This window comes from Psittacula echo (assembly GCF_963264785.1).
Source record: "Psittacula echo genome assembly, chromosome: 2".
In the NCBI taxonomy this organism is placed as follows: domain Eukaryota; kingdom Metazoa; phylum Chordata; class Aves; order Psittaciformes; family Psittacidae; genus Psittacula; species Psittacula echo.
The window spans coordinates 106333521-106350480 of NC_137737.1; the positions used below are offsets into that span (position 1 = coordinate 106333521).

Consider the following 16960-nt stretch of genomic DNA (forward strand, 5'->3'; position numbering starts at 1 on the left):
TTCAGTTTCAGCCTGAATTATTAAACGTTGGCAATTGAAAATAGACTTCTACTTTTGTCAGCTTTGTGAACATCACTTCATATTAAATATTTCTTGTGTGTTTTAGACTAAGTAAAGGTATGAATTTGTCTGACTGGAAAATAGCTTAGGCTACTGACTTTGTAGTGAATACAGATGTGTTTTATACCAGGAGTATATCTTTGTAAGACATATGGACATATTTTTTTTTAACACTGGACTTAATGTTTTAGTTAGGATGCCAAAGTATAACATCCAATACCCATTTTGCCCTTCGTTGTTGGACTTAATGGTTAAATACTTTTTAATTTGTAATAATCCTACAAAATTCACAGAAGTATGAATTATTTTGACACTTCACTCTATTACACACAAAGTAATGCACCATGTTGGAATCAGAATTGCTTCTTTGTAAATGATGTACTTCTACTTTAGTCTTGCAGAGAAGTAGGAAAGTATTATGTACGAGAAAATGGAAAACCAGCAGATTATTTTAGAATGACTAAATTTTAAAGTGGTTTTATGTTATGTATGTTAATGTGAAACATAGCCAGATGACATTTACATTTAGTTCTGGTTTTGGTATAGAGATAATGCTGTACAAAGCAAAATCTTTCCTTTCCCAATTTCCAGTATATGCTATGCTGGAACTTTTAAAGCACAGGTGTTTTCTTGTAAGGCTGAGATGTCTCTCATCATCATGAGAGATCATCAGATGAGATTCTGTCATCTAGATGACAGAATAGGTTTTTCATACTGTTGCCTCTCAGCATTTAAGTGAGACTAGTAGCTGTGCTGTGAGCTGAGAAAAGATTGTTTACTTAGCCTATATTTATGTGGCCAATATGAGTTGTGTACTTCGATGTGTTGTGTATACAACATGTATGCATAGACATACATACTGCTAAACTGATGTACAGACATGTCTCCATAATAATTTCAAAAGTAAGCTTCATTTCTTATTTCATAGCAGTATTTCTGAGGTTATCCAAAAGTAAAACCAATCTATATGCAAGTGAACATGTTGTATGTTTCAGGTTCTTTCATATTGGAAATACACTCATTCTCTGCTAATCATAAAAAACTCTTTATTGATATATTTCAGGCAAATTTTTATAGAGTTTTTCCAGAACAGTCCTAACAATAGTCATGATAATGTGATTACGCTAACTGTAGATTAGGCACTACACTACTTAAGTGCTGTCAGTGACTTAAAGGACATTCAGAGGTCATACAGCCAAAAGAGTTTTCTTCTTGTCTTGCACGCTTGAATCTCCAGGTATGACAGATACAAATTAATTCTTATTTGATTGCTTTGGTTTGTTGATTTTTTTTTAGAATTTCTGATAGGAGAGAGATATATTCAGTGCACCCAAGCTCAGGCTCTCAGGGACCTTTAAGGACTGCTCCTGAAACCTCTAGCACCCTTCAACATTCCACAAAAGGCACCAAGTGTAGGATCACTGGGCTCTTTTGGGCACTTGGCAGCTTTGAGCTGGTATTGTACAGTGTTTAAGTCTATTTGACTGTTCTATAACCTTCTCTGTGATTAAAAACACTTAAGTAGTCTATAAAGGTATACTTAGCTCGTCTTCCTGCATAGTCTTGGACAATGGTAGAGATAAGTTTTCTGTTCCTTTCTCCTGGTTGAGGCTTGTAGCTCACAGCCACTCCATGGTAAAGAACTGAGACACTACTGTTTGTACTTGTAAAGAGCACAGAATATCTTCATCCCTCATATCCTCCATGATCTCCACACTTTATGCCTCTCAACATTCCCTTTGTTGTTTAGGGTTTGTTTTTTTTTGCAAAGGCAACATCAGCAAAAATTAAAAAATCCAGCCTATGAAAACAGTGACCTATTCTGTTGCGCTTCCTTGTTTTGCAGCATGCTAAAACCATTCCCCGTGAATTGTGGTAGTACATAGATTACAATCCATCATTTTAGATACTACTTCCATATTGTTACTCTCTGTATATATGGCCTTTCTTGTTCCATGTGTGTTTCTCCTACCACAGGGAAAAGCATTTAAAAGTGCTCAAGCAGCAGCCTTTTCTAACAGGCATCCGCAAGAAGAGATGTAAATAGTCCAGCCCTGTATTCCAGTCCCTAGTGCTTCTTGCAGAGTTGTTTGTGGTTGTCCCACTGGCCTTGCTGTTGTCCAGGAGATGATTCCGAATCCTTCTACCAGAAAGGCAGATGTGTGAGAAATCCCAGCTGAATCACAGTGATGTCTCATATACCACTCTAGAGGCCTCTTGGATCCTGAAACACTGCTTGGACCACAACTGGACTACATGTGTTCAGAGCATAGATGCCAAATTCAGCTTCAGTGTTGTAGCAGTTTTACTACATTTGGCTGCAGGATTCCCATAATTTTTGCTGTACGTGAAAGAATGAAACTACTGATCCTTTTATGTCTACCCCAGAGGACAAAATGCCAGATATATATTAGATCTAGTTGGACACGAGTATTACTCAGCCAATGTCATGCAGTGAATACTTGGTAATTGGTTATTTTTAATGGTGAAGTACAGCTATTTTGAAAAACCTTGGTAAAAATCCCACAGGGCTACTGACAATAACTCAAGTATTTATCTTTCAAGACTGCATGTTCTTTCCTTCAGGTAGTTTTTGATATGTGGATGGAATAAGTTGGTCTAGGACAAACTTGATTTATTGTTAGGCAGTCTTGCTTACTATAGGTTCCAGGCAATAGAATAATAAATTGTGTTTTGAGACAATTTATTTTTTCAGAAGCAAGCAGATCAAACTTACAGTCTTTTAAAGTGTCTGATGTGACAAGAGGATTTTGAAGGGTATTTCTCGTGGTGGAGATAGGTGAAACTTCCAAATAAATATCATATGTTTAAATGGGCATGCATCTGGTAACCTTTAGACAGTCAGCTGTGTATATGAGGAAGAAAAGACGATCCCTTCAGTCAGTGAATGCACTGGTTTCCTTTTACCCCACTTGTGTTCTTGTGGGACAAGTGTATAAAAAGGTAAAGTTTAAAAGAAAAATAATCACACATGAAACAGTGGTCACTGGGTTGACATTGTCCCATAGGAATGCAATCCAGGGCTTGTGATACATGCATTCACAGAAGCATTAGTTCAGAGCCTCAGCAGATGTTGAAAAAAAGAATCGTGAACATAAGGGAATAAAACAGAGAATGAAACAGAACAACATTGTACTGCTGTCTACAGACAGATTATGGCTGTATTTTATGTGGTGTCCAACCCTAAAGAGGATGTAGTGGAACTGGAAAAGAGTCCAAAGAAGGTTGATTGGAGTAACAAAAGTACATGCAGCAGTGCCTGAAGAACAGCTAAGTATGCTATAGAGGTCTAGCTGGGAAAAGATGCAAGTGAAAGGCTGTATGACTGAGAGGTACAGAATTATGAGTGATGGGAAAGGATGGATAGTGACCAGTTGTTCTCTTCTTCTTATAATGTGAGAACTGGGAAGAAGCAAAAGGATGTTGTTCATACAGTGAGCAGTTGACCTGTGGCAATTCGTGCTGCAGGATATTATGTACGCTGAAAATTCACATGGTTGATAGTGAGACTGGAAAAGTCATGGAGGAGAAATGTACCAAGCAGATCTGGTTCAAGTGATCTGAAAAAGATCTGCTGCTTGGAGGAAGTATTAATGTTCTTGTGTGCTTCCCTAGACATGTGCTTATGGCCGCTAGCCATTACTGGTGAGAATGAACTTTTGGTTTGTACCATTGTAGAATCATAGAATAGTTTGAGCTGGAAGGGACCTTCAAAGGTCATCTAGTCCAACCTGAATGAAATAAGCAGGGACATCTTTAACTAGATCAGGTTGCCAAGAACCACATCAAGCCTGGCCTTGATGTTCTTAGCTTCCTTTATGTTCATAGTTTCTAATATTTGAATGGTGGAAGGTATGATAGTATTCCCCTCACCCGACATCTCACTCTTTTTAGTTTCCTTTTCATGAATTTTTATTTTATCAGAAATTGAACTTCTTCAAGCTGCTTAAAATTTATTCTATAAATTCAGAGAGAAATTTCCCCCCTTCTAGTCTTGGACTTCTTAAATCCACATAATTAAAAAAAAAAGTAAATTTCTTCCTCCCAGATTTGAGTACTAAACCACAACTTTTTACCTTTCCTGACCTGTATTCATAGTATCAACCGTTCATTTTGTTCACAGAAGCAATTTAAAGTTTCAGAGTGTTGATACCTGATATGGATTCTATCTTTTAGCCTGTATTTGGACTGCTGCCACCAAATGCCTGGCCCATGATTAGTAATCATCCTAGGAAAGAAAGGCATCACTGTTCATTCACTACTCAACTATACGCTTATCTGAAAGACACCTTGCTAACATGGGCTTGACTTACTATAAGGTTGGCCACCTTTTCTCACTATGCAAAAGACAGGATGCATGTAATTGGGTGAAGCTGTGCACTTGCTTAGGTTACTTCAGCCTATGTAGACAGGAGGGCTTAGCACTTAAGGCATTTGCATTTTTGAAATGCAAAGTTGAAGTTGAAACATCAATGAATTTCAGCTCAGAGGCTCTTAAACTGGGTCATGAGCTGCACTATGTTGTGCAAGAGATAATGAGTGCAAATGCTTCAGAAAGATGTTTAAACTCTTTGCAAGACTTCTGCCTGAACTGAACCAGCCTATAGAGCTTCTTGGAAAAGTTTTTCCAAGGGTAGAAACTCCTAGCCCAGTGTCCACTGTGAGTTCAGCACACACTTATGCACACTTACTCCCTTGTGAAAACATCATGGTGTAGGGTTTTATTTGCCATAGTTGTATTACTCTTCTCTAAATAGCCTTCTAGCCTTCCATTCTCACTCTGCATCAGATTTGTTTGCTGGTTATCAACATATGTGGGTGGGTATTTAAGGAAGAAAATTATTTACCTCCTCGTAAGTACAGATTTTTAAAAAAATGGGTTTCAGCTCTGTAGCACGAGCTGCTGTTATCTCCCATTACTTGGGAGTTGTTCGGACTCTCTGTTGTTGAAACAGCATAGTACTGGGTAGTTACCTGCTTTTTATGACCACAACAGAGGAATGAAGAAAATTGCAAGCAGTTTCTACCAGATAATAATGACTGAATTAATTTGAATTCAAAATAAGTATTGTGATAGTACCAAACATTGGAGAGTCTGGTTTCTCAAGGGAAGTAACTTGAACTCTGTATTAAAAGCTTCAAATCCTCTTGTGAAAGAACAGCTCTGCCTTAAAATCGTTCAGTATTCCTATGCACTAGTATCTGAGGTGATCTTTATTTCCTGTATTTAGCTGGGTAAAGTCACCTTAAGTCAAATTAAGAAGCAGACATCAAGTAGCTGTTGTTTACTTTGAAAGCGTATGAGTATCATCTGGAAAAAAAAGTGAGTGGTTAAGTTCTGAGTCTTGTCTGACAAAATATTTTGTTAACAAAATGGGTAAATTGCCTGTGTAAACTTGCGAGTCAGAGATTGACTAGCTTGAACGATGGTATTGTCTATTGATGCAGAGGATACAGCTCAGTTCTAGTAGTATTCTGGGCACGAAAACTTCAAGGAAAAACAGGAAATCCTGCAAGAAGCTGGAGTAAGTAGGCATTTATTATCCTATGCAGCACTGTTTATGTTTTCATTTCTAAATAATTTTTTTTCTTCTTTTTTTTTTTTTTTTTTTTTTCTAATTGAACATAACATTTTTGACTGTTTACCCAAGTCTGGTTGGCATTCCTGCAATGTGAGTGTCTGTCACTAAATTGACTTTTTTACTTCTTAGAGCTCTGTAGTATTTTAAAAAGGGGAGAGAAACAGAAATAGAAATGTAAGGAAATACATAAGTATATGAAAGAATATAAAGAAATATGCATTTTGCATTCAACTACAAAGCCTGGAACAATGTGTCTTATTTTGCTTTAAAAAATAAAGTGTTTAGGTAATTACCTATTTTGTGATAAACTATTACAATTTCCTGTGGTTTTATCATTAAGATAATTACCATAATATAGTTTGAAATGTAAAGGAATACATTATAGTACAAAAAGTTGCTTGAATTGAAAGACTTTTTTGGGAATTAGAATTTTTTTCCATGGGGCACAATTCTAGATTGCAGATTTGGCTACATACAGGGATAGTGGGCATGTTCAGAAAAGCATGGACAAAACTGTTGAAAAAGTTGAAAGCTTGCTGGAAATTCTGAATCTGAAATCTTGTACTTCTCTGCTCTGGATATCTTTGGGTCTGTTTGAGCACATAGTTTTAAACATAGTTAAAAATAATAGAGTGAAAAATTGAGCTGTTGCTTGTGAATACACATTTTAAGGCTTGGGCATGGGCAGATACAGAATAGACCATGACATAAGTTAGTTGCGCTCTGTTTTTGTCTCGCTGCTGGAAATCCAGGGAGTGAACCAAGTGGTTTTGTATTTTTGCAGCGGTGGTGCCTGCCCACTCTTTAACGCTCTAGTAAGCTCAGATCCTCTGGGTAGAAGATGATGTTGAAATACAAGAAACCCTTTGGGGAAAAAATTAATGCATTTCCTATTAAGCTAAATATAGATGTACCAATAACTGTGTACTGTGCAGTGGAAGGATGGCAGCACTTTCAAGAAAAGAGGAAGTAATTTTTGTTATTTTGGGTAGAAAATGATAGCACTTTCTTAATCATTAAAATAATTCCTGGCAGCTTCAGGATGGTTTAAGTGTTATCTTTTTTGAGCGTACTTAAGCAGTACATGTAAGACTTAGTGAATAGGAGCTGATATTCAGTTACTTTCCTTTGTAGATCAGTGGCTTGCCATTGCAAAGTATACAGTGTACAAGGCACACCATTATAAAATTTTATTCTTAGTGTGGGCTTTACAAACGATTGCCAGCCTCTGTCCCTTTTTAATAGCTTTGTCTTAACTTCTTGCCTGCAGCTGCCCTGATTCACAGTATCAGTGATGTTGACAGACTCCTATTTGGAGACATGCGATGGAGGAATAAAGTCTTGGGACCTTGGTTTCAGTTAGGCTCTGAAATGATGCTAGATTTCCTGATGGAAAACCAAGAAGTTAAGATTTTAAGATAGCTGAACCAAATTCTGTGGGACTGACCCTGCTGGTGCTGCAGAAGTTTACCTTAACCTAGCCTTGTCCTCAGAGCTCTTTAGTTATAGCTCTTTCAGCCCTGTGGAGAAGGACTTGGGGGTGTTGGTCGATGAGAAAATGAACATGAGCCGCCAGTGTGCGCTCGCAGCCCAGAAAGCCAACCGTATCCTGGGCTGCATCAAAAGGAGTGTGACCAGCAGGTCGAAGGAGGTGATCCTGCCCCTCTACTCTGCTCTCGTGAGACCTCACTTGGAGTATTGTGTGCAGTTCTGGTGTCCTCAACACAAAAAGGACATGGAACTGTTGGAACAAGTCCAGAGGAGGGCCACGAGGATGATCAGGGGACTGGAGCACCTCCTGTATGAAGAGAGGCTGAGAAAGTTGGGGCTGTTCAGCCTGGAGAAGAGAAGGCTGCGTGGAGACCTCATGGCAGCCTTCCAGCGTCTGAAGGGGGGCCTACAAGGATGCTGGGGATGGACTATTCGTCAGGGACTGTAGTGGCAGGACAAGGGGTAACAGGTTCAAACTTAAACAGGGGAAGTTTAGATTGGATCTAAGGAAGAAATTCTTTCCTGTGAGGGTGGTGAGGCACTGGAATGGGTTGCCCAGGGAGGTTGTGAATGCTCCATCCCTGGTGGTGTTCAAGGCCAGGTTGGATGAGGCCTTGGGTGACATGGTTTAGTGTGAGGTGTCCGTGCCCATGGCAGGGGGGTTGGAACTTGATGATCTTAAGGTCCTTTCCAACCCTAACTATTCTATGATTCTATATTTGTTGCTTACTGATGAAGAGGTTTATTAAAAAATAAATCCTGACTGGCTGTAATAGAGTATCTTTATTAACTGAAGTGTCACTAGTTCAGTAGATGAATGCACACTAATGTTTATCACTCACTTTATGCTGTCAAAGATTACGTGAAAAATGGTTTGTGCTTTGGTATTTAATCTGCTGTGATCTGAATAAAAAGAGTTGTGTAAATAAATTCCCAAGCAAAGCTATTGAAGTAGAATTGGATGTGTTGCAGAAGCTTTGGGTCCAGCGTATTTCTAAAGACAATGCAACACTAAGGTTGCATTTAAAAAAAAATATAATCCCAGTGCAAAGTAATAACAACTTCAAATAAGTCACCCAAACACTCTAAAATCTACTCTTTAGGTGAAAGCATGCAGTATATGTATGATCATGATGAAGGAATTACACTGTTGTAGTAATAAATGGTTTAAAATTAATTTTTAGAATGAATTTTTTTCTTCCTCTGTTTTCCTTTTACTGATATCATAATGGAATGCAGAATGAATATTGACCCTTTGAATTTATCACCTGCTGCATATACGTACTTAGTACTACTTATTGAAAATCAGAATGAATTGTTAGTAGTATTATTGACTTTGTTAGAGATTCAACCAATTATTTGCTGTCAGATTATATTGTAAACGCAAATAGATGTGATTCTTAATGCAGGTCTTAATGACAACTGGCCTTTTGGTTATTGGTTATTTAGCACACCCTTTTGGAAGAGGCTGTTAGTAAGTTCCAGGTATACAGAAAAAAATGGAATTCTGTCACACTCTGCTGTTTCAGGGAAAGGAGTAGCAGAAAAGGTCACAAGACTGCCTGTCTAGACATGAATGTACTGTTTGTCTGTGTTGGAAACGGTGTGAACAGCAGGCTCCACCTTGGCCTACAGTCATGATGTAGGCACTGAAGAGGTGCATGTGTTTGTTGAAGGCAGCAGTCCTACTCGATCACATTCAAATAGTTCTACTGAAGTTACATGCCTGCGGCTGGGGGGGGACATGCCATCGCTAATCCAGCTCTTGGCTGGATTACCTTTGGAAAATAAGAAATGGATTCCTCTGCCATATGTGAAAAAGCTTTTGGCCCTCTTGAGTCTGGTTTAATGTTGCAGCTGGGCTGGAGAGAAAGAGGGTAATGAAGCCATTGTGTCTTGACAGGCTTCCTGCAGGTTTGATTGGAGGGGAGAAAGCCCTTTCTCAGGAGCCTTTTGGAGGGACACGGAGGCTGGCGCAACCTCCCTGTGTGTTTCTGAGACACACAGGGGTAAGTTTCTAAAGCCACATGCCATGTTTTGGTCCCACTGGGTGCCATTATGTCACATTGCACCTGGAAGCAAACCCACTTTTTGTAGTTTTCCAGGCCAGTTCTGAGGCAAATCTGCTCTCCCCTTTCCATCCACCAGAGTTTTCTGAAGCTTGTGGCACCACAATGGTGTGAGTAAAAGCAGAACCCCGCAGTCAGGCTACAGAACCAGTGTTTTGCCAGAAGATTTTTCTTATTTTAGTCTTCATGGGCATACATGAGTCTACATCTGAGACAGAAATGAAGGAATCAGTGTTGCAATTTCTGGTGTCAGCTGAGGCGATGTTCTGTCCATGCAGCTTTCTGAACAATACGTATTTCCTTCTCTGTGGGACAGTCAGTGTCTGTTCATGTCCCCAGAGATTTTCATGTTAGGGGAACTTAACAGTTAAGGTATGTGTTAGCAAAAGGATTGTAGCTGTGACTGGAATAGAGTAAAGAAAAATAAAAGAAGGATGACAAAAATCTCTTCCTCATTGTAAGCAGCTCTGTTTTATGTGAAGAGCTTGATTTCAGCTGTCCGCTCACTATCTTAGTTCCGTACACATACAGTTAATTTTTTCTTTGTGCAATTTAGAACTAAGTTTCCAGTAAAAAGAAAAAGATATGAGTAAAAATACAGTCAAATGGGTTTATCCAAACCCCACTATAAATTGAAATTCATCCCTTATCCAAATCTGTCACTTCTTCCTTCACATAAATTATGTATCCGGTAATTCACTGATTTGTAGCACTCCCATTTCTCCCAAGTTGTTGATGTCTCTCCAAAACTTTTGAAATTAGTGTCATAGTATTTCTTACTTTTCTCCAAATACTACTTGTGGCTAATTTCTGCTGGCGCAGCTGAATGTGGTGCAGGCAAAAGGCTTCTGCTCAGTAGGATCTGACGGTGGTCTTCTCCCACAGATGGCCCCAAAGCGAGCAGTTCTTGAGAAATGTAACGTGCACTGAACATGTCTAGCTGCCTTCCAAATGTGTATTTTCCCTCTGCCATATTTACCAGTACACTGAGAAACTGTTTATTATGATGGGTGTTAATAGTCCTTTAAAATTTTCCTAGCAGCATTTCAGCATTTCAAGAAATGTATTTTCAACATTTTCTACAGTGAAAGAAAGACAACTGCAAAAGTTAAGGCTTCATAGAAGAAATGTTTTTTTCAATCAGCAATTCAAATATGTTTGTTTTCAAGCTTTACAAAATTAGGTCTAAAATTGATATTTTGGAGAGATAGGCGTTTGAAATATTGAAAGATGGACCCAAGATTTTTAATGGTTTTATTTCTTTCTGTGGAAATAGTTTGGGAAATGAATGTGCGTTGGCTAATTCTATTGCATTTTTTTCTCCTTTGGAGGCTGACTGAAACAATTCTATCAAAACTTTTAAAATCCACTTCTATATGAAAAATTCCATGCTTGACATCTATTGAACTGTTTACTCCCAAGCACTGAGGAGAGTTTGTGACTCAGAACTTCAGAAATCACCAGACTGTCTTTGGAATCTGTGTATTTTAACACAACTGTTATATCTGTGGAGTTTGTATTATCAAGCTGTTGGTCTCTAGCACTGAGATATGTAATTTTTTAGTATATTATGAACATTCAGCTCTCATAATACCATGAGCAGAGGATCAGGTAATGCAGGAGCAAACTACCAAATATTCAAACTTGCCAAAAAATTGTAAAAGCTAGCAAAATGCAATCCTTGGGTTTCAGTCCTTGGGTTGCATTACATATGACATCACATTTAATACATGATTTAATAACATATAGCTTGTCATATATTCATCCTTTAATGATTTTGAAAATATTTTGTTATTTATGCTTTTGTAGTGCTTAGAAGTTGTTGTCCTAAGCCAGGACATCAGGCCAGCTTCTGTAGAAGAGGAGAATAAAATGACCTTTGATCCAAAAATTTTAAATCTTGTAGTTTTTGTTGGGTTTTTTTTGTAATGCTGTGCAGCCCAGGTTGTCTGTTTTCTGTGTACGCTCTGGTGTCTTACCAGTAAAGACTACTGAATAGGTCATACAAAACATATATCTAGCTAATGTATCTTTCTTTTCAGATCACAGAAATTCGTATGTAGGCTCACTTTTTCCATTTTTCATTTTGTTTGAATTCTTTAATCTCTTTATTTAAAAATAAAATAGAGGAGTTTATTACTGGCATTTGGTAATCAAAATTTGCAGTCAAGATAGTGATCATGTAACAGAAGTTTGGAGTGTGATGAAGTGAAAAGTCAAACTATTTCTAGAATTGTTGAATCATGTTTATCTGATTCTTTGCTTTATAAACTACCAGTCAGACCATCAACAACATGCTTGAACTATAACAAATATAAAGCAAAAAGCTGTTTTACTGGCTAGATACAGGATACGAACAGTCGTCTTTCTAGTCGATGCTCATAACAGATATATGAGAATAAGTATGAACGAAACAGGCTGTGTGTAGAGTGAACATTTCCGAGGTATACTCTTCTAGTTCTGCCCTCCATAGCCATGGCTTGATTTGTAACCTTGAGTAAGAATTCCAGCAGTACTGGTGTTTAATCTGTAAGTAAAAAAATAATAATTGCCCTCAAATGCATGAAGCAAGTGATGTAAAATCTAGATATAAAATATTTTGGAAACCGAATTTTTACTGCTGATAGGTCAGGTAGGGTGATATTTAATGTTGTCTTTTATCCGTATTCGTCAGCACAGCTTAGTCTTGAAGATGAATATTTTCTGAAATAATGATGGTTTACTTTATTCATACCTTGCAAGTTTGGCTGCCTGTGATTAAGCTGTGTCTCCTAGAGGATTTATTAGGCATCTCCTAAGTCTTTGTCAAACATTTTCTACTGGCTTTTGGCTATAGATATGCAATAAATCATAAAGGAACTATGACCAAGTGTATCTGGCTTCAGTGTGTACAGAAAATTGTTTCTAAAAACTTCTAAAGAGAAAGAGGGCAGTTTGCACAAAGCAAAGCATTCATTTGAAAGTGTATCTGTACTCCTGAGCCAGACTGAGGCTTTTGTGTTGTTAACCCCCCTCCCATGTAATTTGTTTTGGTAAGAGTAATTTGATTAATAAGTTTTTATTTTCTCAAGGTTCCATATTTTATCTTCGTACTAGATAACATTGGTGGTAAGCATTGTGATGTTATTATTGGTGTAAAATGGCTATCTGGAGACTTGAGAATTTTTATTTTATTTTTTTTTATTAATCCAAAAAGTCCAAGTCTGACCTGTCATTCTGGTTAGAGAGTTTATTTCCTGGATTTTGGTGACAAAGGAAATATCAGTAATAACAATCATTGGGGTTTGTAATTAAAGAGTACTCAAAGACACTATAATTAATGTATGTTTTTTGCTATGATGTTGATCCTTTAGGGACAATCATGAGTAATGTGGAACAAACTTGTAGAAATATCTTTGGTCAGGATATTTTTACTTGTTTTATACTGAAAACCTTGAAGCAATGGTTAGAAATTCACCAACTACATGTATGTCTATTTTGTTTTTTAGGGCATACAGGACGATTATTAAAATCTCTGTGTTTCACCAGTCTATCATTTCTGCTGCTGCACATCATCTTTCAGATTACAATAAACAGTCTTGAAGCTGGAAAAACTATTGAACCTGGTTTTAACTGTGAGTAAAAACTTTTAGTTTTTATTAGCATTTCAAGTGTACAAATGCTTCAGGGTTTTGAAGGGTGAAGCGCTGATGAGAAAGCAGTTAGCGTAGTGCTTCTGTGTGTTTGCAGTTTGCTTCTGTTTCCCAGCTTGTTGTCTTAAGAATCAAAGTTAGTAGGGCAAGAAGACTAGATGGGTTTAAGAAATAAGAGAAGTGTAATAACTACTTTGGTTCCACCAGAGATACATTTTCTTTGGGTTTAGCACTGACTATTGTATGTCTTCAACTTTTAGGCCTTCTCATCATTCCCTGATGTGAAACAGAGGTGGCTGCATGTTTATGCTATTAGATCATAATTCAAATGTATTAAGAATAAAATGGAGTGTAATAATGAAACCCCTTTTACCCATGTATTATACCTCCGCTGATGGAACTCTCTTAAGTTGTCCATTTAATTTAACTTTAAATCTTGACCCCAAGATTTATGTTTCTAAACACTATTTGTCTCTTCCTTACCTGTGGTGTATGCGAAGAAAGATTTTCAATTTTTATTTGTATGTAAACACTACTTAAAAATACATTGCATGGCATTTTGTATCTTCCTCTCTTAAGAAATGTTCTTCAATCATTCAGAAGCAAACATTTTTAATTGTGCAGAAGTTAATTAAAATACCCATCCAGTGATTTGGATATGTAACCTCCAGGTAGAAACTATTTGTACTTGTCTTACAGTGCTTACATTCAACATTTAAATCTGTCAACTTACCTTTGATAAATGTCCATTTAATTTATCACAGAGTATGCTGCTGCCACTTGGGTAAAAAGTTGTACTACAGTTCAACACAAGAAACCCTATGTGAATTGAAGCATTTGACTTAAAGTAACAAAATACTAAGGAAACTTGGAATGAGCATTACTAGACTGCAACCACTGGCTTTTTCTTCTTGCTGTGGTGGGAACTGAGTTGTATAGTGGGAACTAATTGAAACAATTACTTAATTCTGAAGAGTCCAGGAGAGAATGTACCATTTCTGTCTGTTTATTAACAGTTCCTGAGTGCAACAGTTTCTATTCTAGCTGCCATTAATAACGATTTCTTTACTTGGGGCCTCACACGGCAATGGGTATGGCTGTGTTAGTGCATTAAGTGTGCCTCACACTGCCCTATGATACTGAGACCGGGGACATGAGATGACCCACATCTTTACCATTAAACTGTCTTTGCCACCTGGGCACAGAAAGTAGGGTGAAATTGCCTGTTGGGAACAGTATTTGTCCCACAAGAACTCTCAAACTGTGTCTAAGTTGTCTGGGAGAGAAGAAGATGGCCAACCAAAGTTGTTCCAAGATTGTTTAAGCTGTTTAGCAATATGAAAAATTCCCGTTGGATTTCAGTGCCTGAGCATGTTTGCAGATGTCGTGGTTTAAGCCCAGGCCGTAAATCAGAACCACGAAGTCCACTTCCCCCACACACACCTTTCTTCCCTCCGCTCCTGGAGGGACGGGGAGGAGAATCAAAAGAATGCAACTCCCACGGGTTGAGATAAGAACAGTTTAATAACTAAGGTATAACACAAATCACTACTGCTACCACTAATAGCAATAATGATAAAGGAAATAGCAAGGAAGAGAATACAACCACTCACCGACCGGTACCTCACCCCCACCCTGCAGTGATCCAGCCCTTCTGGGAACTCTCAGTTCTACATCCTGGGCATGACGTGCTGTGGTATGGAATACCTCTTTGGCTAGTTTGGGTCAGGTGTCCTGTCCCCGCTTCCTCCCAGCTTCTCCTCCTCCCTGGCAGAGCATGAGACTCACAAAGTCCTTGGTCAGTCTAAACATCGGTGTTATCAGCTCCGTTCCCAGGCCAAAAGTCAAAAACACAGTGCTGCAAAAGCTACTAAGAAGGAGAAAAACTGACTACTGCTACTGAACCCAGGACAGCAGAGTAAACTGGGACCTTTTCGTTTACTGGTTTGGCTATAGTCAATCAGCTTCAGGTGAAGCTAATGAAGAGGTGAATGTGATACTGACATTATGGATGCTGAATCCCCAGGGTGCTGGAGGAGAAGTTAAAGGAAGTGCAAAGACTGTTGTGAATGAGCGGGACAGAAAAGGCCAAGGCCTTTGCTAGATCAAGCAATAAGATCAATTACTGTCATTAAATGGCACCAGAGCGTACATAGTACTGTGTAGGTGAGGAGAAGACAGAATTGCCACTCCAAAAAGTACTTTGGTAGTACTTCTGCTTATAATTATTTGGTGACACAGCCCCACTGTATTTCCTGTTCCCCAGCTACATGAATAATGCTTTGCAAAACTTACTACAGCAATGTGCTAAGCTATAGCTGGAGAAACAACAGCACTGTGCCCATGGTGTCTGCACGGTGTTATGATCTCTGCATTTTGGAGTTAGCTGTTAATGTTTATTCAACTCTTTTCACTCAATAAGAAGTGTAAGAGTGGAGTTTTCTGTTTCCCTATCCAGACCCAGATCAACTATTAATAAAGTATCTTTTTCCAGCTGTTTGCCTTATTCTCAAGCCCTGTGTGCCCCACTGGATATACTCTACTGTTTCTTCTGATGCTTATCATTAGGAAGTTTTTCTCTTGTTAGTTAAAATATCCTGTCTTCCTTCTTCAGCCTGATGTGAAAATGGAGAAAACCTTTCTGTTAGTCTTTGTGGTTACCTGTTATGTATTTGAAGGCTGTAGTCATGTCTGTAATATGTACTCTTTTCTCTCATTCTCTTCTCTCCAGACAACTTCAGTCCCTGCAAATTTTATTCATTCATCATGTTTTCTAGGAAGGAGATTAGTCTCATCATTGTTGGTCAGCCTGTATTTTCTCCAAGTATTCCAGATACTTCTTGAAGTGAAGTGCCCAAAGTTAGGCAGTATTTCAGCTGAGACATTACTAGCACATACTGAAGTATAACAATAACCCAATTGTCTGCGAGTGACATTCCCTTTTTATGTATTACTATATGGTACTTTTAGCAGTGGTAGTGTTGTCTCACATTTTATTTGTGATTCACTATAACCCACAAATCCTTTTCTGCAGAACAGAACATTTTTTCCAATCTCGTATTTATGTAGGTGGGTGTTTTTACAGTATAATGGAAATTTGTTTGTCCTTTTCCAAAATGCTTTTATTTATCAAGACTGTTCTGAATTCTACCCTCCAATTTGCTTGTGGCCCTTCTTACATGGACTGCCTGTACATACCACTTTTAATGGGTTTTGGTTATACTAAAAGATTTTATTTTTCCCTTAAATTTCATCTTGGTTTTGATTTTGCTGGAATTGTAATATCTCCCTGAGTTAAAATAAATTAAACTGGAGAGTACAGAAGGGCCTAGTGAATGTTGTGGCAGGACACCTCTTCATCATCTACAAAAAGGTCCTAGGAGTCTGGGGAGGGCACTGCTGACTGGAAGGTAGCCAGTGTTATTCCAGTTTACAAAAGGGCAGTTGCTGGGAAAGTTATGGAGAAGACTATACTGGGTGCTATTGAAAGGAATTTAAAGGAAACACCAGGCTCAGTCAACATGGGTTCACAAAGGGAAAATCCTGTTTAACTGATTTGATATTCTGTGATGCAGTCACCCACCTAATGGATGAAGGGAGGATGTAGTTTTTCTGGATTTTAGTAAGGCTTTTGGGGCTGTCCCTTACACCATCCTTCTGGACAAGTTGTCCAACTGTGGGATGAGTGGGTTCACGGTGCACTGGGTGAAGAATAAGCTGAAGGGCAGAGCTCAAAGTGTTGTAGTGAACGTGGCTAGATCTGAGTGGTGACCAAGTCACCAGGAGTGCTCCTCAGGGTTCTGTTTTAAGGCCAGTCCTGTTCAATATGTATACCTTTGTCTTCAAATTCTGTAGGTTAGTTTGCCTCAGTTTGTTCAAATGCCAACTTCTTAATAAAAAGATCATTTTCTGGTTTTAGTTTTTCTTTTCACACTGCTGTATTAAAGCCTCTGAAAATATTTTCATTTTGGTAATAGAAACACTTGAAAAATGCTTAAATTAGAGGTGTGATACAGACTATCACCTCTTAAACTTTATACAGTTATAGTTTCATTTTGGAAATTAAGAACAACCATCCCTTTATCTTTTACATTCAGAAGTGGTT

General features: G+C 38.2%; 1 protein-coding gene across 1 annotated transcript in view; it reads left to right on the plus strand.

Annotated features, from left to right (window-relative positions):
• PIEZO2 (piezo type mechanosensitive ion channel component 2) overlaps positions 1-16960 on the plus strand; it is a gene marked incomplete at its 5' end in the record, with an annotated part of 302973 nt that overhangs the window by 97543 nt on the left and 188470 nt on the right. Inside the window, one exon of the mRNA XM_080609696.1 lies at positions 12712-12837. Within this exon, the coding sequence (XP_080465822.1) occupies positions 12712-12837 (126 nt within the window). The remainder of the gene's footprint in view (positions 1-12711; positions 12838-16960) is intronic.